Source organism: Leucopleurus acutus (genome assembly GCF_964270905.1).
Source record: "Leucopleurus acutus genome assembly, chromosome: 12".
Taxonomy (NCBI): domain Eukaryota; kingdom Metazoa; phylum Chordata; class Mammalia; order Artiodactyla; family Delphinidae; genus Leucopleurus; species Leucopleurus acutus.
Window position 1 is genome coordinate 58346814 of NC_139154.1, and position 25543 is coordinate 58372356.

Below are 25543 nucleotides of genomic sequence, written 5' to 3' on the forward strand. Positions count from 1 at the left end.
CTTAAAAGTAAATGCATAGACTTCAATGTTTTATCAGAAAGAGAAATGAACTCAACAGTTTTATCAAGAATTTAGGGGGAAAAATCCTCAGAAAACAGAATAAATTAACAATGATAAAAAGTAATACATGACATAAAAGCTATAAAATCAGAGAGAATAACTGTTTCAATTTTTATTGTTTGGAAGAAAAACACAGTAAAACAAACAAGTAAAAATAGAAACAAAAACATATTGCAAATAAGAGCAATTTTAAAAGTAGCATTTTTATAGAGTGAATGCTAGTACTTTTAGAATACTGAAATGAGACAACTGTGTAGCAAACAAAACTGAAATAGAAAAAAAATTAAGGAAGAAATGAAAATGTTATTATAGAATTACATACTACAAAAGATTCTAGGCCCAGATGGTTTTTCTGTTGGAATATTTCAAAGTTTAAAGGCTAGATCATTTCATGATATTCTGGAATAGAATAAGATGGAAAGCTGCTTAACTCATGTTACAAAGTAAATATAACCATAATAACAAAAGCTGATAAATATAGGACAAGAAGAAAAACCACAAACCAATCTCACTTATAAAGATGGATGCAAAAATCCCGAATAAAATGATAATGAATAGAATTCATTTGTATATTTAAAACACTAATCCACCATGAATATAAAAGACTTAATGTTGGTTAACAGAAAGGTTCAGTATTAGCAAACCTATAATTTTAATTTGCTAAATAAGAAAAATCATTTTGCTCTCACTAAGACAGCAAACTATAAAGGTAAATGTATACTGCCAACAAAAACACAGAAGATAACTATGCAAAGAAACTGTCTTAACATAATAAATAGCATCGAATCAAGCAAATAGCAAAATTATACCTATCCCTGCTGAAACAGAGATGAAAACAGAACTTCTTCTTTTTATTACTGTTTAACTTTTTTTTTTTTTTTTTTGCGGTACGTGGGCCTCTCACTGTTGTGGCCTCTCCCGTGGCGGAGCACAGGCTCCGGACACGCAGGCTCAGCGGCCATGGCTCACGGGCCCAGCCGCTCCGTGGCATGTGGGATCTTCCCAGACTGGGGCACGAACCCGTTGTCCCCTGCATCGGCAGGCGGACTCTCAACCACTGCGCCACCAGGGAAGCCCACTGTTTAACCTTTGTTTGGGAAGTTGTGACTAATGCTGTAAGGCCTAACACAGAAATAAAATCAAAAGAAGAGACACTATTGTTATCGGTAGACATGATTAAATATCTAGAAAATCCCAGGAAATTAATAATTCTTGGAATTAAGGGAAATTGACTATTAAAAAATGAATACCATTCACGATCAAAAATACCTAGGAAAAAGCTAATTATCATAAATGTTCTTTCCAAATTAATTGATAGATCATTCCAACTGTATTTTGGGGAATCACTCCCCCTTCCCCAGTTCATCTGGAAAAATAAAGAGACAAAATTGGCAAAGAAAATACTGAAGAAACATCAACAAACCAATCTTATTATATATGAAAATATTATAAATATAAAGCAGGATTTCTTTCCTCCCTTCCTTCCTTCCTTCCTCCCTCCCTCCCTCCCTCTCTCTCTCTCTTTTCCTTCCTTCCTTTCTTTCTTTCTTTCTTCTTTTTTTTGTGGCTGAGCTATGTGGCTTGTGAGATCTTAGCTCCCCGACCAGGGATCGAACCCCAGCCCACGGCCGTGAAAGTGCCGAGTCCTAACCACTAGACCGCCAGGGAAGTCCCTAAAGCAGGATTTCTTACCCTTGGCACTACTGACCTCTTAAACTGGATATTTCTTTGTTGTGCGGGCTGTCCTGTGCACTGCAGGCTGTTAGCAATATTCCTGTCCCCTACTGACTAGAGGCCTCTAGCACCCCCCAACTCGAACAACAAAAAATGCCTCTAGACATTGCTGAATGTTCCTTGGGGGACAAAAATCGCCCTGGTTGAGAATCACTGATTATAAAGTGCCAATCATTAAGACTGGAGCACTAGCATAAGAAGTTAATGGGATGAACCTAGAGATTATCATACTAAGTCAAGTTAGAGAAAGACAAATATATGATATCACTCACATGTGGAATCTAATTTAAAAAAAGATACAAATGAACTTATTTACAAAACAGAAACAGATTTTTTTTTTTTTTTTGCGGTACGCGGGCCTCTCACTGTTGTGGCCTCCCCCATTGCGGAGCACAGGCTCTGGACGCGCAGGCTCAGCGGCCATGGCTCACGAGCCCAGCCGCTCCGCGGCATGTGGGATCTTCCCGGAACGGGGCACGAACCCGTGTCCCCTGCATTGGCAGGCGGACTCTCAACCACTGCGCCACCAGGGAAGCCCCAGAAACAGATTTACAGAAATCGCAAACAAACTTATGGTTACCAAAGGGGAAATGTTGGGGGGAGGGATAAATCAGAAGCTTGAGATAAACACACACACACTACTATATATGACAGATAACCAATAAGGACCTACTGTATAGCATAGGGAACTCTACTCAATATTCTGTGATAACCTATATGAGAAAAGAATCTAAAAAAGAATTAATATATGTATAGGTATAACTGAATCACTTTGCTGTACACCTGAAACTAATATAACATTGTAAATCAACTGTACTCCAATAAAATTAAAATATAATAAAATAAAATAAAAAGAAGTTAATGGGAAATAATACTTTTTAAAGAAGGAGGTACCATATATAAATGGGGATGAAGAAGACTTATTCAATAAACATGGGTCAACATATAAACAATCTGGTGGAGAAACAAATTTGAATATTTCATATGATATCTAAAAGAGACTTCAATTTGATTGAAGAGTTAAATATAATTTTAAAAGTCAAATCATAAAGCTAGGAGAAAATATGACTGAATGTTAAGTTACTAGACTGGAAGAACTTTCTACAGTCAGAAACAATAGAAATCATAATGGGAAAAATGGACAGATTATAGAATTTTAAAAATACTGTATTTCAAAGAATAACAACTAAAAGGCAGACTGGTAAAATATCTAGCTCAAGAAATATCCAGCTAGATATAAATTATCTAGTTAGATTGGCTAGCCAGCTCAAGAAAATATTCTCAAATACATAAAAAAGGTATAAATATGAAGATATTCATTATAACATTATTTAGGAAAGCAAAAAAGCTGGAAACAACATATGCGTCAGGTCATAGGGTAACAGTTAAATAAACTGTCATACCAACTTTAAAGAATATCATGTAGCCATTAGAAATGGTAATTATCAAGACTAATAAAACACAACAATATATCTAGGATATGGTAAGTGAAAAAAGTGAACAATGTGTACCTGTCACACAATTACAACTATATACAATATGTATATGTACAAAACTGTTTGGTTATAAAGCCTGAACAAAAATGTCAATTGAAAAACTATCAGGACATAACAATGTTACATGCAGTATAACTTAAAGCTATATAGAAAATATATAAATAGAGATGAGGAAAAGGCTAGAAGAAAATACACCACATACTAAAAAGACTAAACACCAGATGTGTAATTGAGGTCATAATTTTTTTAAGTATTTAGAGGAAGACTCATGAGAGCATATATACCAGCAGAGAAAAGAAACCAGTGTGAAAGAGATATTGAAGATATAAAATAACAGGAAATAAGCTGGGACGAAGTGAGAGGGTGGAATGGACTTATATATACTACCAAATACTACCCAGACAGCTAGTGGGAAGCAGCCACATAGCACAGGGAGATCAGCTCGGTGCTCTGTGACCACCTAGAGGGGTGGGATAGGGAGGGTGGCAGGGAGGGAGACGCAAGAGGGAGCGAATATGGGGATATATGTGTATGTAGAGCTGATTCACTTTGTTATAAAGCAGAAACTAACACACCACTGTAAAGCAATTATACTCCAATAAAGACGTTAAATAAATAAAATACAGGAAATAAATGATGGAATAAGATAGAGGAACCTACAGAAAGGGAGAAGATTCAGATGGTAGGTTTCAGTCTTAAAAGAAAGAAAAGGCACTACCTTACTCTGGTGCAGAAGGGAAGGAAAAAAGAATAGGTAAAATTTTGATGCGTAGAAGGTGTGGGCCCAGAGGCACATGCACTATGGTTTTTAGCCATGTGAGACTGTTTATAAGCAGCATGATTATCAAGTATGGGTAAATATGGCCATGCCTCTTCTGTAGAGTGTTTGGTTTACTAAAAGTCAATAAAAAGATTTCTATGAATATTAAAACAGAAGTAAGCATTATACAATACTGAATGGCTGCACAATATGGAAATAAAAAGTGGCATGTACATATTGGGCTTCATCTTAAAAAAGTCCTCATAGAGAAAAATTCTAAGGGGATTCAGGTGCTAAATATCTGTTAAGTACTTTCTGCTGGTATATTAGACATGTGTTTACTCAGTCATTTAATGAAATAACTGTTGTTTTATCCAGAAACATGATAAAGATTTAAGAAGAAATGCTCACCAAAGAAAGGCACACATGGTGGATTAATAGACCTGAGTTTTGCCAAATATTTCTTATAGTGATCTTCACTTAGTTCATGAGCTTCTTCTAAAATTTTCTTTTGGCGACTTGGTATTTGCTACAATAAAAAAAAATAATGTTTAGGGAATATAAATTTACAAAGGGAATCACAGGTTTTGCCAAAAAATGCCAGGCTTAGAGTAAAGCCCAAACACAACAGTATCAGTTTGATTCTAAGAATGATAATACTGCTTCAAAGAGACTATCTTCATAGACCCTAGTACAAACGTAAAGAAAAAGTGTGTGTGTGTGAGAAATCTATCTTATCTTGCCATTCCTCAAACAAGTATGTGAGCATTTAGTTGTACATTATATTACAAATAAGGTGTTGAAATCTTTTTATTCTTCTAACTTAGGCTAGGACCTGTGAATACATTTTAATGAGACTGCCTAATTTACAAAGAACAACCAATTCAATACAAAATTTAGGTAATTCCATCATTTCAGCTGTTACTGAAAAGATAGATGAGGCATGTAAAAATTAAAGGTCATAATTGTTAACATCCTGATTCCTAGGAACAGGGAATGGAAAAAACACCTTTAGATAAGCAAACCTACCTCAAACGTGTGGTCTAGTCTGTATACAGGTGATGAGTTCATAGCACTGACAACCTCAAGGACACCATTGAAGTTGTTCAGCTCTTGAAAGACTTGCAGAATCTCAATTATTCGACTCACCACAGCTACTCTTTCTTCTAAGTTTTCAGTTTCTACAATACATCTGGGAATCAAAGACAAAAAGTGAATTAAAAAATTTGGAGTTTTCCCAACGAAGATATGATTTAAATAATTTAGCAAACAAAATGGAATGGAGGGCAGCTATAGTGTAACAGTAGAGAATACGTATTCAGAATGGCAGGTAAATAGTAGGTGAATGGAAGAGAAGGCAATGCCTTCGGTCAGGCATGCTGCTTGTCACTGTTTTCCAGACTGACGCAGTCAACCGGTCAGTCATTCCTCCTATTATATTTGGTGCATTCTCTCTCAGTATTGGAGTTCTCTGATCAGTCTATCATCTGGTTGAACGTATGCTGGTCTTTAGGATGTGGGTGTGTTCTAGGGAAATTATTCTCAAATTTAAGAATTCTCTGCCTCTTATTCTTCATCTAATTGTAAGATTTTAGTGATTAATGCTTAATTTCTTTCTTTGACATACAGAAATAATTACCTACATTTCTAAGAACAGCTCTTTAGATAAGCACTATAATGTTAAAAAGTGAATGAAAGTGTTTTACCACCATTCAGAATAAAAAATTTTTAATTACTTAGAAAGAATAAAAAAGTCAATGAAAACAAAAGGTCTTTACATTTAAATACCAAGAATCCTTGGAAAGTACATATATATCCAAGTAAATAGCTAAAAGTAAGCTATGCTCAAAAAAGAATTCCTCAGTGAGCATTTACTCTCTATTTCTAGTAGTTGAGAAAAATTTTTATTTACTAATCACTTATCGGTAAAGAAAATATTTTAAACTTGGTTTTCAATAACGTGATAGTAAACAACTCAATCTAAGAAAAAATAAAATACACATATGGAAAAAAAAATAAATCAATATTAAACATTAACAAAAATGTAAAGTTGTGGATTACACTATTCTCTGGTGAGGCTGATCTAACACTGAAAAAAAAACCACTGCAAAACTATCAAAATAAATCTGCCTTATCAAATTAAACATAACATGTTTATGCATTAAAGCGTCAGATGTCTACAAATCATATACCAGCTAACTAATTATCTAGACATTTTAAAAGGTATGATACAAGTATAATATGTTTACATTTTTTTTTAAAACTCAGTTGATATTAACTAGGTGTACACAATGAGATCACCCGTGGAGCTTTTATAAAAACCAGGTAAGTCTGGGATAATTTATCCGGAAGTGATTTCAATTCTAATGCACATCTATGGCTAAAAAACCACTGTGGCAAATGAACAAGAACCTCTTCCACTGAAAAGGCAGAAACTGGAACCCTTGTACAGTGTTAATGGTGAGAATGCAAAATGATGTAGCCACTATGGAAAACAGTATGGAGGCTCCTCAAAAAAAATTAAAAATAGAACTATCATATGATCAGCAATCCTACTTCTAGGTATTTATCCAAAAGTACTGTAATCTCAAAGAGATATTAGCACTCCCATGTTCACTGCAGCACTATTCACAATAGTCAAATGTGGAAACAACCTAAATGTCCACCTACAAATGAAAGGATAAAGCAAATGAGAAATATATGTATCATGGGATATTATTCAGTCAAAAAAGAAGGAAATCTTGCAATATGTGACAACACGGATGAACACTGAGGACATTTTGCTAAGTGAAATAAGCCAGTCATAGAAGGACAAATACTGCATGATTCTACATATATGAGGTATCTAAAATAGACTCATAGAAGCAAAGAACAAAATGATGGTTGCCAGGGGCTGGGGGAGGGGGAAATGGGGAGTTGCTAATCAACATGTATAAATGTTCATGTTGATTAGCACTTATTTACACAAGATAAATAAATTCTAGAGATCTGCTGCACATTATGCCTATAGATAATAATACTGTATTTGTACACTGAAAAAAATCTTACCACAATTAAAAAAAGCAAAAAGAGAAAGGAAAAAGATCAGGAAATGGCCGCCTTCTCAGTAATCTATTAAAAAACAGGACAGAAATGAAAATGGTCTGTATGTCTTATGAGTTATGTTTCCTCTTTATAGACATAACTTTTAATTATTATGATGGCAAAGCGCTTCTGCAACTGAAGTGTAGTTATTTGACTTGATAAAGAAGAAATCAGGAAGCAACAGTTAGCAGGCAAATTCCAAAGTTTTACTTTTTAGAGGCTAAGAAGTAATAACATAAATAGAAGGAAGTCCTAACTTTCAGATGACTTATTTCTCATTAGGAATTGCTTTCTGGTCTTTATCCACACTCTAGCTCACATTCCAGTCATTCCTTTATGTCACTGGTCTTGTGTTCTGATAATGCCAATATGATCTGTGGCAACTTGGGTCAAGATCATAAAAAATATGGCCAATACATAAAACTCTAATATCTGGCTCCAATTATAAAATTGTATTGAGATTCTGGACTTTTGACATGACAGTGTAAGAAGTTCTGTTTACTTACTCCTCAGGGAAACTGGTGAAAATTATATATATAATTATATATATAAAGTTCTAGCAGTCTCTGGAAATGGCCCTAAGAGCAAATGGCAAATAAAGAAACATCTACTCGGACTTCTCTGGTGGTGCAGCGGTTAAGAATCCGCCTGCCAATGCAGGGATCATGGGTTCGATCCCTGGTCCGGGAAGATCCCACAGGCCACAGAGCAACTAAGCCCGTGCACCACAGCTACTGAGCCTGTGCTCTAAAGCCCGTGAGCCACAACTACTGAGCCCACGTGCCACAACTAATGAAGCTTGCGTGCCTAGAGCCCATGTTCCGCAACAAGAGAAGCCACCGCAATGAAGAGTAGCCCCCATTCGCTGCAGCTAGAGAAAGTCTGCGTGCAGCGATGAAGACCCAATGCAGCCAAAAATAAATAAATAAACAAACCAACAAACAAATAGATTAATTAATTTTAAAAAAGACAGAGAAACATCTATTCAGGAAAATGTACAACAATTCAGTAAGAGAGGCAAGAGTTTGTAGTATCTGAACCAAGACTTCCTCTACCCTCATTCCTCAGAGAACCTTGCAGGGTTGGTAGGGTGCGGGGCAGTTAGCCCAGACAGCCAAGAACACAGGGATCCCTACCCCTCTGACCTCTAAAATGTCAGGCTTCACTGGGGGAAAACACAGGCAACAGTAAACTACCTGCAAGACAGACCTGATATGTCAGATTTAACAAAAAAAGATTTCAAAGTAGCCATTCTGAATTTGTTCACAGAACTAAAGGAAAGTATATTTAAAAAGTAAAGGGGGGGGGGTATGATTACAATGTGCACCAATAGGGAGTATCCTAAAAGACACAGGAATTATAAAAGAAACCAAATGGAAACTCTGGATTTGAAAAGTACAATAGTTAAAATAAAAATTTTACTAGAGGGACTCAATAGTCCATTTGAACTGACAGAAGAAAAAAATAGTTAAACTTGAAGAGAGAAGTATTGTTTAAAAAATGAAGGCAAAGTAAAGACCTTCCCATATAAACAAAAACTAAGAGAATTTGTTGCTAGCAGACCCACCATATAAGAAATTGTACTGCAAGTTCTTCAAGCTGAAAGCAAGTGACCCCAGATAGTAATACGAATCCACACAAAGAGCACTGGTAAAGGTAATTATATGATTATAAAAAACATTATAAATGCCTATTTTTTTCCTTATTGCTTTTCTTAACTGATTTAAAAAGCAATTGTATAAAATAATGTGTATGTAATGTACTGTTGGGCCTATTACATAGAGAAATGTAATGTATGTGAAATACATTGCCAATAACTACACAAAGAGTGGGTGAGAGCAAAGCTGTAACAGGCTAAGAAAATAATGGCAAATGGTAGTAAAGCAATAATTATAACAACGTATTGTTAGATCTACATCGTTAATTATATGTAATATATATTATAATACCACAAAAGGGAGGGAGTGAATAGAGCCACAGAGGAGTAACATTTCTACATATCACTAGAATTCTGGTATAAATCTGAAGCTAATTCTGTTATGATGTACGTGGCAAACCTAAAAATAATCACTAATAAAGTAACTTAAAATGCTGCATTAGAAAATTATTCACTCAGTGCAAAAAAAAGGAGGAACAGAGGAACAACAAAAAAGACATGAGACAAACAGAATTGCAGTGAAATTTATAACATAACTGCTATGAAATGTAAGAAGATCAGTAATACTTACTTCTCAAACCACAGAGTGAGATTAGTGGTATGCCGGATCATTTTCAGAAGATTAGGAGAATTAATTTCTTTGTCTTCCTTTGTCCACACACTTCCAACTAATTCTGATGGCTGTACAGCTCTAAAATCATCAAGACATAATTCTATGTGATACTTTTCCCTCTAGTATACTGTTTTATTAAGTAAATGAGGTAAAAGGTTTATGAAAACAAGAACAAAAACATTATAATTTTGCATCGTTTTCTATAGATTTAAAAAAACTTTGTATGCATGTACCTGTGTACTTTTTTTTTTACTGCTTTATAGTACCATTTTGCTTTGGGCAAGGTTGGGATTTCTTCATAGTATCTTTCCCAGCACTTATAAATATTATCTAACGAATTAGGGTGAGAAAGTAGTTTGGGATAATTCTTTTAAATAAATGATAATGTTATAATAATCAGTCCAATGAGGGTATAGTAATCACTGCATTCATAAATCTTTTTTTTTTTTTTCCCCTCCTAAAGGAGGGGGAAAAAAACCCTCCTGGGAAGGGTACTGGGAAAGAAAGAAAATACATTCTAACACTGATTTTGGAAACAGTGATGGTTTTTGGTGGGAGATCTATAAATTTAGTTCCTTTTTTCATTTAGTTTTTACAAAATTAAATAGTTTGAAATCCAAATAGTCCAAATTTAAAACTACAAACAGACATTTTTTTGAGATAGTAATTATATCAATGTAGGAAAACTATAAAAGGCTAAATGGCAATGACTTAAGTTCTCAATGACAATGGCAGTAGCTAACTCACTGAGCCCTTACTCTGTGCTGGGCAATGTGCTACATGCTGTAAATATATGGACTATTTTAAACCTTGCACAACAGCTCCAGGAGTAGGTACCATCATTAGCCCCATTTTACTCTTGAGGAAACTAAGCAGCAGAGGGATAAAAGTTACACCAGAAGGTTAAAGTTGCCCAAGGATACCAAGCCAACAATTGGTAAAGCCAGGATCTGAACTTAACTTTACCAACTAGGGGTGACTGCAGAAAGAGAGAGGCTGTAAATCCAGACAGAGCAAAGAGGATGAGGGAGTGAAAGAGGAGCCTTCCATACATCAGGCCTTATTACAAGACACTTCATGTACTATCTCATTTATGTCTTATAACAATCCTACATGGCAGGGATCAGCATTTCGTTTTAAAAGTTAACTCATTTGAAAGGATTTTTCAGCTTGAACATCAAATTACATACCGATATAGATCTGATTCAAGTAAAGTGAGTTGTCGAGCAATTTCTATTGGGTGTAAGGTGAGCAGGTCAAAAGTCTCTATGTGCCCAGGTCTGCTTATATGCCACTCAACTGTAGGGGGTGAACTCTGAAATGTAATATTATGACCTGGTCCATTGTCTCTTGCAATTTTTTTCCTTTGGATTATTTTAGTGATGGATTCAACCCACTTTTTCATTGCTTTACCTGAAATAACATTACATTAAAAATAATGTTTAAACATTTTAGTCAATATTTTATTTTTTAAAAATAGTTTAAAATCGTATAAGTGATACCTGAATATATCTTTGCTATAAAAAGTTCAAATGATCAAAATTAAAAAATGAAGTTCCCTTTTACCGTTTCCCTATTCCCTATCCCAATCTCAGTTTTCTTCAAGTGGATAACCACTGTTAATAGTTTGGTATATATTCTTTCATATCCTTTTTAAATAAGAGAAAGTAATTTATTTGTAGAAACTTTTCACCTCTATTGTTCTAAACTTCAGTTCAAAATATTATTTTATAATCCTCTCCAAAAAAGATGTATCTTGCACAAATAAGATTTATAATGATAGAACATACAACATTAGCTGTTAATCTAACAAACTTTGCATTTTATAAACCAAACAGTGCAGAGGACTCCTTCATTTTGTGTGAGCTTTTGATGTGGCTTCGTTCTGTACTATGCATGAAAGTACTATTATTTAACACTTTATTTTTTGATTCTCATTTAAAGTGTATGATGGAAATAGAAACAAGTTTGTCTAGGACATCCTTAGACCTATACAATCAAAGTATCTTTAAAACTAGAAGGGGAACTGGAGATCATCAAGCCTAGCTCCTCATGTTACTGAAAAGGAAACTGAAGTCTAAAGAATCAAAATGATTTTGCCAGAGTCATTTATCTAGTGAGTGGCAGTGTTTGGAAGAGAACTCTTGTTTCTTGGCTCTCAGGTTCAGTATGCTCTGCTGCCTCTCTGACATGTTATGCACTATTCACCTAATTGTGTCCCAGTCAACCTCCATCGTGGTGTTATAATGGCACAACAGTTCCTAATTGTCCTTTGGTACACATATTTTCAGATGTGTTAAGACAGCATAAATTGAGACCTTTTTCTATCCAATTCCAAAATATCAGTAAGTTGATTTACTAAATGAAAATTCATTGGATCAACAGGATGATTATTAAACAATTTGTAGGTCAAAACTGGCAAAAAATTTTAACTTTTCCAGTTGGTTATGCTGGCATTATTACAAATACCTCTTAACTACACTGAGCAGTAGTGATGTCAGTTGATAGTTACCATATTGGTACTTTTATTACACATAAAACTAAGGCACTTAAAAAAAAATACCTCTTACTGTTCCAATAAATTCCTCCATTCGCTGCAAAAGATCTGCATCTCTTTCAAAATCGTAGAAGTGGTGCTCTACCCAGTGCCGACATACATTTAATACTCTATGGCATTAACACAGAAGAAGAATCGAATTACATGGGAACTCGGACATACACATTTATCACAATGAGTGGTATAAATGAAAACAGAGTAACTCTTACCAAATTAAATACAGCTGACCCTTGAATAACAGGGTTTGAACTGCACGGCTCCACTTATACTTGGATTTTTTTTTTTTCCACTAAATCTATACCACAGTACTACACCCTAGGCAGGTGGTTCAATCTGTGGATGCAGAACCACAGATTCAGAGGGCTGACTGTGGATTTTCTGCTGTGCCAAGGGTCAGTGTCCTTAACCCCCACGTTGTTCAAGGGTCAACTTTAATCTTATAAGTGGCCTACCACTTTCAAAATTCTATTAATTAAGACTTATACAGTAATTTCTGATAATTCCTCTTTACTTCATTCATTTTACATGTTACTTCCTCCTTGCTTGGGAAACATCCTTATTTAACTCTGAAACAAAAATTCAACAAAAGCTTATTTACTTCAGTTATTTATTTAATGCTTACCGCAGTTGTACAGGCTGTATATATTCTTTTCTAAACCTTTTTAGTTCTGCACTCAAGGGCTGATCTCCATTCTCTATAGCTATGCGATCAGCTTCTGTTGGCTCAGGCTCTGGAATTTCAAACCTAACATAAAACAGAACAAACTAATGAAAAGATCAATGATATCAAATTATGCAAACAGAAAACTACAAATCTTTTCACTAGTCAGCACAATCGAGAGCACTGGAAAAAATACTAAGGATATACACATCAGTGAAAACAAGTGAGGATTCTATAATGTAAAGACTAATGATTTAATTTTTTAAGAGGAAATTAATACTTGCCAATATAAATAAAACCAACTAGAAACATAATAAAGAACACATGCAAAGTCTAAAAATAAGTGTGATTATAAAGTTAAGGGAATGATATTCATTTTTGGCTTGTGTAATTACTCTAAATCATCCAACATAAAACTTTTTAAGGGTAAGTTCTGAAAAGCTGACTGCTCTTTGGGTACATGAAACACTTTTCTTGATTACAGTACTTGTTCACTCTGTTTTCCTCAACATGTGGTGTATTTGAAAAATTCTGTTTAGAACATTTAAATCATTAAAATTTGAATTTCCAGAGCCTAAATTCTACATTTTTATAGTCTTTAACTTGATTAATTCTGTAAATTTGAAACTTCACATACTGAGTTTCCATGTAAAAAAGTCTGCCTATTTTTGTATTTAAATAATCAAAGCTAACATATTATAAAATAAATGGTCATCCAAGAGATTTCCTTCTTAAAGTATTCATGAACGACAACTTAAAGCTCATTCAATATATTTCCATATCTTAGCTCAATCTCATTTAAAAAAAAGAACAAAGAATTTAAACATTTTAAATTGACAGACCTTTCTATTATAAGACTCAGTAGTTCTTGAGGTTTACAAAAGGATCTATATGTTGTAAGAAATGTCCGAACAAAATTGGGATCTATGAAGAAAAAGGAAAAATATCTTATTAAAATCTTTTATTCAGAATGATTAAAACTATTATTTACATTTTCAAAAGAGATTAAATAGTCAATTTTAAAAGTCCCAAAATGTTTTGACCACACAGAATGCTTTGGACTTTGAAATCAACTGCTAACTTTAGTTTCTTCCTAAATTAGTGGCAAAATCATTGATACTAAAATTTTACATCAACTTATTTCTTGACCTCTGCACACTCTTGACTAGCTGATATTAAACTCATTATTGGCCACAGGAATACAAAGGGAAGAAAGGCAGAGCATAAAAGCAAGCTTCCATGTGCTATGTGGATCTCAGAACATCACCAGTTGGTTTATCTCCCTTGTAAACAGAAAGGCCACAGCAATAACCCATTACTTTTCCTGCTCTTCAGACTAGTTTATCTGGATTAGTTATCTGGATTTCTTTAAATCATGTTAATAGAGCATACAACTGGAAATTGGATCTCATAATGTTATAGATTAAGTTAAATAGTTTCTAAATGGTTTTATGTGCTAAAAGTCTTAATTAAAACTGCTAAAAGATGCTTATTAATACCTATGTTATTGAAACTATTAACTGTGTAAGAATATGTTGATTTGGCTCTATTCACAACTTTTAATTACTTTCATTGCAAGTAGACGCAATGAGAGTTCAATCATAAGAGCGGGAGTCTTCAACTCCTTCCATGAAAGGATTTGCTTTTCATTCATACTTCATGAAGTAAAGCAGGAAGCTGACTGAGTGTGATCACCTCTCCAGGCCTGCCTACTTGAGTCTCTCCTTGACAGTATTCTCCCAGAGTTGTGGAGAAAGGCTGCTGTCATCAGCACAAGAGACCTGGGCTATCATCTGCATAAAGGGAGTTGGGGGTGGCGGGAGACATCTTCCCATAATGGGGAATAAAAAAAACACTCACCACTCACTGTAACTCAAATTTCATCAAGGTCCACATTTAGTTGTAAGAGTCTTTAAAAAGGAGGAGGGGAGAATTCATTAACTTGAGTGTTTTTATTGGGAGTATCCTTTTCCTGCTTCACATCACTAAGGAATGGTAAGCTATAATTTAATGATAAATTTATTGAGAGTAGCAATTACCTTTATTTTTGTTAGGCTACACACTATGGATTCTTTATAAGAAATACAATGTCTGTTATTAGCATAGGATTTAGCAAGAATCAAATTCATTTGCATGGAAAATCTCTATTTAGTCTGATTCTGTCTGATTAAGAATCACCCTAAATTGAGCCTTAAAATAAAATAACTATGTTAACTCCCCCCCCCCGCCAAAATCAAATTCATGGATTTATCATAAAATAGAAATCTATTTCCAATCTATTGGTATATGTGGTCATCAAGATAATGAATTGATTTAAATATCAGACAACCTTGAATTTAAGATTATAATAAATTTTTAAGTTAAAAATTTACATAATAAAAATATATTGGTTTTAAATGGCCCTCTTCTCCTTTAGCTTCATACCTTCTGAGGCTAGAGTGGGTTACTGATAAAAGTGATTTAAATAGATACAATCCTTTAGTAATTTCCTCTTTGTTGGTATTTTATTGTTTGTCTTCAGTTACAGAGTTCCTCAAACGTTAAAGACTAATGTCTCAACCAGAAGAAAAGATTTTAAAACAGAAGGCTGTACAAGATTTTAAAACAGAGATTTATATCGGTTTCATCACAATCCTCCCTTTCAAGAATCTTCTTCCTGTTCTGCAAATCTATATGTAAAGGTGAGGCTACTCAAACATCATGTACTTAGGAAGCAAAAGCAGTGGCCACTGTAGAGATGCTGAGCTGTCACTGTTGGAGAGGCCAGACCCTTAGTACAGAGTGCTCCAAATATCCCTGAGCTGTGTTCCAAAATTAAGGGTAACCTCTCCCTTTTCTAAAAGAAAAGTTTATTTTAGTCTAAAAGTCTAAAATCAATATCCAGTTCCATTTCTTCTCAAATGCCACCTAAGTCAGGCTAAAAAGTTGTGGGATATCAAAGATACTTTTAAGTTGAAAAACAATAAAAGCAAGTTCTAAGTGAATTAAAGTATGTTTTAAGAAAACTGGCTATTTTTAAAGGCAAACTATTTTAAAACAGCCTTTTCATCTTATACCAAAACTTCTGGCCATTTCAGTGCTTTACTAACTGATGACAATGCTGGGAAAGTCATGATGTGCCTCAGTGCCACATCAGTCAAAAGGGATCACATCAATTCCTGATGTCTGTTACGTAATGAATTCAAAGAGCATTCACATAATTCATTCCATATGATTTCTGTGAAGTGAGCAGGGCGGCTGCTGTTTTTCCCTTTCTACATATGACAGAAGTAACTAAGAGTTATCTAAAGTCACACAATAGAGTGAAAGAGATGGAACCAGAATCTAGATCGTGTGATTTCTGATTTACTGCTTTTTTTCTGCCGTATCACCTGACCTCCCTGGATTAAAGGATCTGTTAAGGTTTCCAAAGCTGTGAGAGCTAAATATAAAGAATGAATCCATGAGTTACATAATCACTGTAGAAATTCACATAAATGATTAATTCAGAATGAAGCTGTAAACTGCTAATCTTGGTTAAAGGCACTAAAGTCATTGAGAAATTAGCAGTCTAATTGTGATTCTGTAATTCTTGTTAAGCCTTCTTCCAGATTTTAGGAAGTAGCAGCTGTACCTTCCTGTACACTATTCAGAAGAGGAGTTTCTGAAGCTGGCGGTGCAATAAACACTCCCACCATCATCACTGTTGTATTAACTTCTAAAGTGACTCAAGTTTAAGTTGTTTTTAGCTTGATTAGAAATTAGAGCAGTCTTGCCAACAGAAAAAACCAGCAGAAGCTAAAAATAAACCAAGAAAAATTGGCAAGAGTTTAAGTACTTTCAAAAAACATCTTAAAGGCTGCATATATTCCCAGGCTTGTATTAATTTAGGCTCTGTTTCTAGTTTCTAAAGCAGTGGGAAATTGCTAATGAATGAAAAACTTATATTAAGAGAGGACATAACATCTATATTTGAAATTTTGCACAAAATTCCATATTCCAGAAGCTATTTTTATTTCTATTGATTTCTCCATTTCAGTGATAGTGACACATATGTCACACTAATCACTGGAAACCTTTATCTTATTGATGATACAAAGGACTAAAATACTTAGATATTTTAAAAGTATCCGTCAGTAAGGACAGGTTATATAATTTTATAGGAAAACAAAGTACCTACTTACATTTATCAGACAATGATAATAGCTAAGTTTTACACTGCCTCTTATCCACCTGTATTATAAAGTGATGTTTCAGAGACAGATGGAAGGCAAATGCGTTAAAAATATAAAAGCCAGGCTGATTTGGTTTTAAAACATAAGCACAAATATTTGTGGAGAAATTGAAAATCAACTATTTCGATATTCTCCTCTTTCTGTTTATCACTAGTGGATGTAATTCCACAAACCTCTTTCTCAAACACAACCCCTAATGGATTTCAATACGAGCAATGGCAAAAACATCCTCTGTGGTTTTTCTTCTTCACCATTTTAGGTAACACTCTTTTCTACTCTCAAAGCCCTGGACTCAGATGTCCACCATGTTCACTAGCTGCTCCGCCTCCGTCTACCCAACCTCTCTGTGTGTACAAGTACCTGCCAACTCTACCATCAAGTCCCCGGTCTCGGCCCAGGCTATTTCAAATATGAGCCGTGTTTTCTATTTTGTGCTGGCCTTCTAGCTGCCTGTCTCCCTCATTCTAAAGCTATTTTCTTCGATAATATTTTATTGTACAATTCTTCAAAATCTTAGGAAATCAGAGTATATTTATATTAATGTTCAGAATACAGCATACTAGATTCGAGGTGATAAATTTAATCCTTTTTTAACACATTTTTATTGGCAAGGTCAATAAATTTATGTAATATTTGTTACATAGAGAGTTATTTATGTAAATACCCCTCCCCCAACCACCATAGTGAAACACCGTTAATCAGGATGTCTGTTCATGTGATAATTCTCCCTTTAATACAGCCATTTAAAACGCTACAAGAAACAATAAGCTCCTCAACAAGGATTTATAAACAATCACTCTTGAATTCCTTAAAAAAGGAAACAGACGCTATGCTGACGCACACACACTTAAAAAAAAAAAATCAGAGAGTTTAAAAATAGAACAGCACTGCCCTATAGATCAAAAATTTGTTCAAAAGATTTTTTTAAAAGTTAAAACACCCGAACTGAGCTTATACAGGACACAAACTCCAAAGAAATCTAACGCAGTTTTTTGCAAATTTTCTATATGAGGGCATAAAATAGCAGTAAATACTTTAAAGAAAAATATCAACTGGCTTAAATTTTTTCAATACCATTTTCTTTAAAAGAGAAATTCACCATGCATGGGAAACACCTTTTCCCCACAATTCAGTATGAAAAGCTTTTATTTCCATATAATGTCAGTTCTGAAAGACCCCTACCACAAAGTCATCTCATTTCTCTAAGAGAGACTATCAAAGCCAGACATACCATATTTCTTCACCCATGTTGTTTTAAAGTCTCAATAATTAATTTGTACTAAATTATTTCCTATAACTCTGTAACAGAAGTGAAATTCCTACTTTCATCTTCTGCTTTTTATGTATATTGCTTTGTGCTTTCTTACGGTAGGTAAAAGTCTCTTCACATCCTTACCAGATGCAGAATGATCCACTTGACTAGACAATTTCCCCCCACACCATTTCAGATGAATTCTGAAGTTCTGATGTGGTTAACTAATTATTGTATGTCTAGAAACACTGGACCTGAGGCACTATAAATTAGATCCCACATAAAACCCTGTTGCAATTCTTTTGAGCAACAGTTAAGCACCTTCTAATTCACCTACATTTACAGAGCAAACACCACACCAACAGACTGACTGGATTTTGTTAAAAACTAAAATTATAATGACCAACATCTAAATATAAACTAAAATCTATGCATTAAAATAGAAGTTATCTATAGTCAGAATTTATTACCTATTTCAGTAAGAAAAATAACAGTACTCTGACTATATCTTCATAGTAGACCTGTGTTTGCCCAGAAGTGAACAAACTGTTTACATTACTGGCAATTCAAACCAAGCAAGTAATTCTCTTTATTTTTACTATTCAATATACATAATAAAAATTATATTCTAAAAATGAAAAAATTCATGAGTCAGTGTAACATGGTATCAAGTATACTCTATTTCAAGAGTCAAGAAACCTAATTTCTAGTCCTTTTTCTGCAATTAACTGGTATGATTTCTGGCAAATCACAAACTTCAGGGGCCTTGGGTTTTGGTCTATAAAGTGAAGGACTGATCATCTAAGATCTATAGCTCTGTTTCATAAATTACTGTTAAAACACTTGAGTGATCAAGCTGGTTGAAGCCACAATGAAGTCTGAATTAAGTAAGGTTAAACAAGCTTTCTTTTAGGATAATGTCTGAAAGTAGTGCTTATTAGTTATTGGATTTTTCTCATTTATTACAGCCAATGTCTCTTATTATAATTCTATACAATGTAATAAAAATATGCAAGTTAAATTTTAGTTTTTGTTTCAGTGTAAGCCACAACTTGCACTGTATGTTCTCTGATAAAATACCTATCAACCAACTGAACCAAAATTAAATAGAGCAGACCAACAGTGCTTTAAACAAACAGCTGATGTATTATCATTGTAGTGAGGACCAAGAGTCCATCTGAGCTGGAAAAGACCATAAAAAATAGCTGCTTTCATGTTTTACAAGTTCATACATGGTCTATTAAAAACACATTCTATATTGCCAGTAATACATTCAGTCACAGACCTTACAGAAGTCAAATAAGCTAATAATTAATACTTATTAATTATTTACCGTACCGTGTGTACGGTAAATCACAATTCATGAAAGCTGCTTACGGGTTTTAGTTACACTAGTAATATATTTATGACATAAATTAAAATATTCAATTACGCTTCAAAATAAGATAGGAAAGAAAAATGTCAAAAAACTTAGCTACAACACTTCTGAACCCAACAGTGGCTTTTTATTCCTCAAGAAATTAATGAAAGGAATTTTTAAAAAAACTTTAACATTTTAAAAAAGTAAAAAATCTTGTCAATTTAAATACACCTAACTTTGCAAAGTCCTATAAATTAAGTGTTTTATATTAACTAGAAATAAAACCATTTAAGTTATTCTATTCAAAAGCTAAAAATTAATGTAAATGAGAGCAACTACCAAAAGTAACTAATAAAACTCCATAGCAAAAGTACTGTGTCTACAGACTTAGCTAGCATTGCGTACGTTAAGGAGAAAAGACTGCCAAGACTAAAGAAAAACTATCAAGCTATGCTTGTTCTAGTTTTGCTTGTTTTGAAGTTTCCTCATTCAAAAAATATAAGGCACAGTCCCTTGAAAAAAAAAATATTTACTTGTAGTTCTATAACTGCTTATTAATAATCATAAGTCAGTTCTGTGAAATAAAGCAGTAAAGAAAATTTTTATCATTAACAATAGGAGCTTTAAAGAAACAATTATATTAAAAATTTTGAAATTTGAAAATATTTTCCAAATCAAATACCACTGACTTGTGATAGTAAACACTAGTAAGTCTTCTTTAGCACCTGCCACTTGTATTGCTCTACAGAAAGAAAAAAAAAACAACTTCTGCCTCACATAGATAAGAATCTAAGGATTAATTCTACTCTAAATAGTCTAAGAACCCAAAACAAAGGTACTTAAACCGATGAATAGTTTAGAATGTTTATGATAAAAAGTTCTGTGAATCTTCCAAGACACAAAAATCAGAATAATGTGGCAAGAAGAATAACCTGAACCTTTATAACCTTAAAAATTCCTGCAGAAGTAGCAAAGAAATAACAATTTTGCAACTACAAACTTCAGGTAATGAATAAAAACATTTTTTTAAGCTGTATTCTAGATCTTAAAGAAGCTGATGGTCATCAACTAAATAAATAGGTCTTTTGCAACTACAAATTTCAGGTAATGAATAAAAACATTTTTTTAAGCTGTATTCTAGATCTTAAAGAAGCTGATGGTCATCAACTAAATAAATAGGTCATATTAATTACGGAAAATTGTACCTCTCAAAATAAGTTTCATATGTAAAAAAAGATGACAGAATAATCTATTTTTCATGTAGAATCCTAGGCAGCTTATTTAAATTTTCTGTGCTTTGATCTGTTTTTTATTTTTGGGTCAGTAAAATGAATATACTGACTACAGAAGTTTCTAGGTGAAAAATCAATAGTAATCAGTTACTGCCTGCTACTACCAAAATCAGTTACTGCCTGCTACTACCAAATGATATACACTTAAAGGGCCCAAACTGCTTTTAAAATTAGCCTATGGAAAACACTATTATTTCACTATGGAAAAGACTAGCAAAAGAACTACCAGATTCAACTGGTGCCAGAATAGTTTCCAGAGAAAACTGAGAACCCATTTGAAGGACTTTCAAAACTGGAGAAATTTCCCCAGAAACACACATATCCTAGAGATAGAAATATATTTAAGCAAAAAGTTTGGGGATGGAAGTTAACTTACACATTCAACTATTTAAGAATAGCACTTATAAGAGCTGTGTTTGATTTTATATATCTTTGTAATATAAGCATTCTTTGAAAATAAGTTTATATTTATCAAGAGCTTTCACATATTTCATTTATTCTTTCCAACAATATTCTAAGACAGCTGTTGTGATGTTGATTTTTGAGATGAAAACTAAGGTTCTAAAACCTTAAGGAACTGTGATAGAGTGAAGGCGTGACTCTAACAGTGAGTGCTCTTTCCACAGTATTTTACAATCGTCAAATTTCCTACTATGTAGGGAAGTTGAAGAACACTGGATTATCATGTTACTTTATTAGAAGAAATAAAATTACTTTAAAAAAATCGATCATTATATTTGTTCCTTACTCTCAAACACAATATTTGATGCAGCCCATTTAAAGACAAACATGTCTCAACCCCCTAGGAATCCTCCAAACACCTGTTTGTCTCTAAAAATTGCGCTGCTAAGGTGAAACTGTTCTCTAAATAACATCAGTTGTAAAAAGCAAAAAATACTGAAAACTTAAATGACTCCCAGGCTTGCTAAATTTAATAAATTTTAGGAATGGAAATTAAGAAAAAGCAATGCTGTATATATAATGTACTACCAGCACAATTTTGGTAATGGATATCAATTAGAATTTTTACTGATTTTATAATCTCAGTAATGAAAAAGAAAGAAAAAAAAGAGGTAAAGGAGTAAAAAGATTTTTAGACCCTAATGATGATTGATTTATCACTACTTTTAGTCTTGTTTCTGCCACTGTCTAACTGGGTAAATTTAGCCCAGTAACTTTATTTATAACTCTGGTTGCAAAGTTAAAAGTAACATATGTAAATGTGGTAGAAAGATTATAAAATTTCAAAGAAATATAAAGTGACGGTATTTTTAGTCAAAGGAAAAGCAACTCTGATAATGCGGAGGTCTTTTGCTGTCAGTTTGCTTTCTATTTTAGGCATAATGACCTGTGCAGCAAAGAAAAATCAGCTTGAAGCAGAATAAAAGTGACAGGCAAGTTCATACTTCTTACCTGCGTACATATGGTATGTGAGCCTCTCTATAAGTTTAATAACAGTTCCTGCTTTGATAATTGGAATTCCAGCTTTGGGCTGCACGTTTTCTTCAAATATGATATTTTCTTCAGAGTCAGGCTCTGCAAATCTATAAACATCAGCACTAGGGAGCCTCATCTGCTCCTCCTTTTCTTCCTGTAGCATTGTCACATCAAGCATCCTTTCCAGTGTACTCCGGTACTGTAAAGATATCAATGCTGCCATCCAATTGTTTTTCTCTTCAGCTGACTTGGCAGAAAATATAACGCTATTTTCATCTTTTAAAATTATCTCAAAAGCATGCTTGTACTCATTGGTGTCATCTTTGTCATTAATTTGTACCTTTCTCATAAAAAACTTTTCTTTAAGACGATACTCTGCATTGCTAGCACCAGGAAGTCTTGGCTGCCCATGATTTGATTTACAGCAAATCATTAAGCCATCAAAGAGAAATATGTGTCTCTCATGTTTGGCTCCTACACGTGTAAGAGTTCCTTCCATTATAAACTCATTGCAACACTGTCCAATGTCTTTTCCCTCCCAACCATCAATATTCTTCTGAATCTCGTTCATTTTCTTGATTGCTAGTTGTTTCCCCTTCATTTGCTGACTATAAAACCGACATGCAGATTCACTAGGATAAAGGAAAAAACATGGTTAGTACAAAGATGACAGGAAATCTACAATTCATGTAAATAAATGACAGTGCAAAAGTATATTTTAAAAAGTTGCACTGAGAAGGTTTTCACTATTTCTCCAAATATATTAGTGTTACAAAATTGCACAGTTTTGGAAACTAAAGCAACACAGTGGAGACATTTTTTTAGTGCTCTAAAAAGAACAACTGACTATTGACAAAATTCTACCCTATAAATTTAGCTACAGAATGATTATTTCTACCATGGCTATGAAATATTTAGAATGACAAGTATTAAAAAGTAGCCCAATATAGTGAAAAAAAAGAAAGATTAAAAAATTTATCTAGAAATGCTTAAGTAGATAATACCTAAAGTTAAAAACCACATATATATTATAATTAGGAAACTGGAAGCATATTATCTGAATTAATGCCTTGAGTTACATAATCCCTAAAATAAAAGACACTACTAATTTTACTTTGACAGAACAATGATGTTGACATAAATCTACCCAATACATTTTGCTCTATCTCTCCTTTAGCTTACCAGTTGACTCTCAGGAGGTCTTGTCTGGGAGTATGCAAGGAAAATGCACAAATATGAAAGGTTTTTCAAACAATAACAAATTCTCTTGGCTTTGATGTCACTTCCTCTGAAAGACCAAGCTTGTCACTAAAAGTATTTTCTTCATTGTTTACTTGAGGAGGGAACTGGGATCCCTGAATTTATACCACAATATTCAGGGTGAAAAGGAGGATTATAAAAAAAGTGAAAATATTCACCTCAGTCTTCGTTTTGCAAGACTTTTAGAGCATATTTTTTCCATACCACTCTGAACATTAAGCAAAGCTGTTATTGCTTGTTTCAAACATTCCTTGTCTTCTTGATCTTCACTCTTTTCTTCTAACTGCTGCAAAGTAAAAAGTGACAAATCTGAATTAGCAGAACAGTTCTGGCCCCCAAAAATAATAATCCCATTTTTATTTAAGGATAAAGATAACATTGATTAACTCCTTCTACCACAATAAATAAAAATTTTAAACCTGTCATAAAATATATTTTATTTATTTATTTGGCTGTGCCAGGCGTGCATGCGGGATCTTAGTCCCCCAACCAGGGATCAAACCCGGGCCCCCTGCATTGGGAGCGTGGAGACTTAACCACTGGACCGCCAGGGAAGCCCCTATTATTCTTTTTAGAAGTCTTTTTCTTCCTTTATATTACTATCCATATCAACATGCAACCAAGTTTTCTACATTAAAAAAAACAAAAAATGTAGAAACAGTGTTAACAGATATCACACCTTCTGACAGGCAGTAATGTGCAGCTTCTCAGATAAATATTACTGAAAGGAAATGAGGGACATAAATTATCTTTTTACTATCATAGGTCTTGGCACCACAGTAGACACACAGATGAGATTTTTTTTTGAAGTGTGTAATTTGGTCTTAGATTTCTGATTCCCACATTACGGTTGTAAGCAATGGAATGCCGAGGAAGATAAATATACAGAGAAGGATGCAATATAGTGGAGAGGAAGTTGAAGACACAAAACCTAAGATCAAAATTTGACTCTACTTTCTGTGTGACCTTGGGGCAAATTACTTGACTTATGAGCCCCCCTTTTCCTATCTGTCAAATGAGGCTTATAAAACGCCTGCTTTGCCTCTTTTATGGGATTGTTATTAAAAATGAAAGCACTTTTTGCCTATTTTGTGGGGTTGTTATTAAAAATGAAAGCACTTTGTAAATGGTAACATACAATATAGATGCAAGTTGCTTTCCTTTGTAGTTCTACTACAGAATTAACATTGGTATCATGAAGAACTTTGTCAGTATTCACATGTTAAGATTTTGAGTAAAACTAGGAATATACATGTTAGTGAAACTCAAGCACATTTTCAATTAGTGGCTAAAGATGCCACATGTGCCAGACAGAAAGTCTGTACTTAATAAGAATTGAGTCATCAATAACTACTAATCATCAATGCAACTAGGTGGCGGTAATTCAAGCAAGCAGTTAACTGAGGTATGAGTGACAGTAAGTGACAATAATTCAGTAACCTTATAAATCTCTTTGTGGCCACCAAAAAGGAAAAGTTAAGAAATGACGTTTATTAATAGAGCTTTCATGCAACATTTAAGAACACTTACTCTCGGTCATAAAGGAAAAAGACTTGAGAAATAAAACCATAAAAAATAGTAATTTACAAAGGTTTACTTTTCAAAGAGCTTCATTATCCATTAGTACTTTAAGAACTTTGTTCTTGGAGAGGTATCTCTTAAAGAGTAATGATAAATTCCTTTTCTGCTTCAACTGATACAGGTTATATACACACACACGCACACACACACATACACGCACACACGTGTGTACTGATGACCTATGAAAAGTAAACATATTCTTACTCAATGCTCCAGACAATTTTTATAAAAATAATTTGCTTAAAATATCTTAATGCTCAAATATTCCAGAAGTAATAAATATATTGTAATATCTATTTAACAATCAGGTGTTATTATTCAGATTTCTTATACCCATTATTTAAAACTCACTGAGGCATAATCTGTACTCTTTAGGAAATATTCAGTCTGATTTGTATTAAATAAAACAAAAATCTATTCACATAATTTCCAACAAAAAAGGGTTGGGGGAGGGAGACAGTTGCTAAAGGATAAGAGACTTAAAAACAGCTACCTTACAAAAAATATGCAAATACCTTTTACTCA

The 25543-nt window shown here is 33.7% G+C and overlaps 1 protein-coding gene across 2 annotated transcripts in view; it reads right to left on the reverse strand.

Moving 5' to 3' along the window:
* Nucleotides 1-25543, reverse strand: part of SOS1 (SOS Ras/Rac guanine nucleotide exchange factor 1) — a 148979-nt gene that overhangs the window by 19239 nt on the left and 104197 nt on the right. For both annotated transcript variants that reach the window (XM_082851863.1, XM_082851862.1), the window contains exons 9-17: nucleotides 23596-23723; nucleotides 22154-22809; nucleotides 13465-13546; nucleotides 12584-12706; nucleotides 11968-12071; nucleotides 10595-10817; nucleotides 9363-9482; nucleotides 5080-5242; nucleotides 4462-4579 (exon numbers count right to left, since the gene is read on the reverse strand). In XM_082851863.1, the coding sequence (XP_082707989.1) occupies nucleotides 4462-4579; nucleotides 5080-5242; nucleotides 9363-9482; nucleotides 10595-10817; nucleotides 11968-12071; nucleotides 12584-12706; nucleotides 13465-13546; nucleotides 22154-22809; nucleotides 23596-23723 (1717 nt within the window). The remainder of the gene's footprint in view (nucleotides 1-4461; nucleotides 4580-5079; nucleotides 5243-9362; nucleotides 9483-10594; nucleotides 10818-11967; nucleotides 12072-12583; nucleotides 12707-13464; nucleotides 13547-22153; nucleotides 22810-23595; nucleotides 23724-25543) is intronic.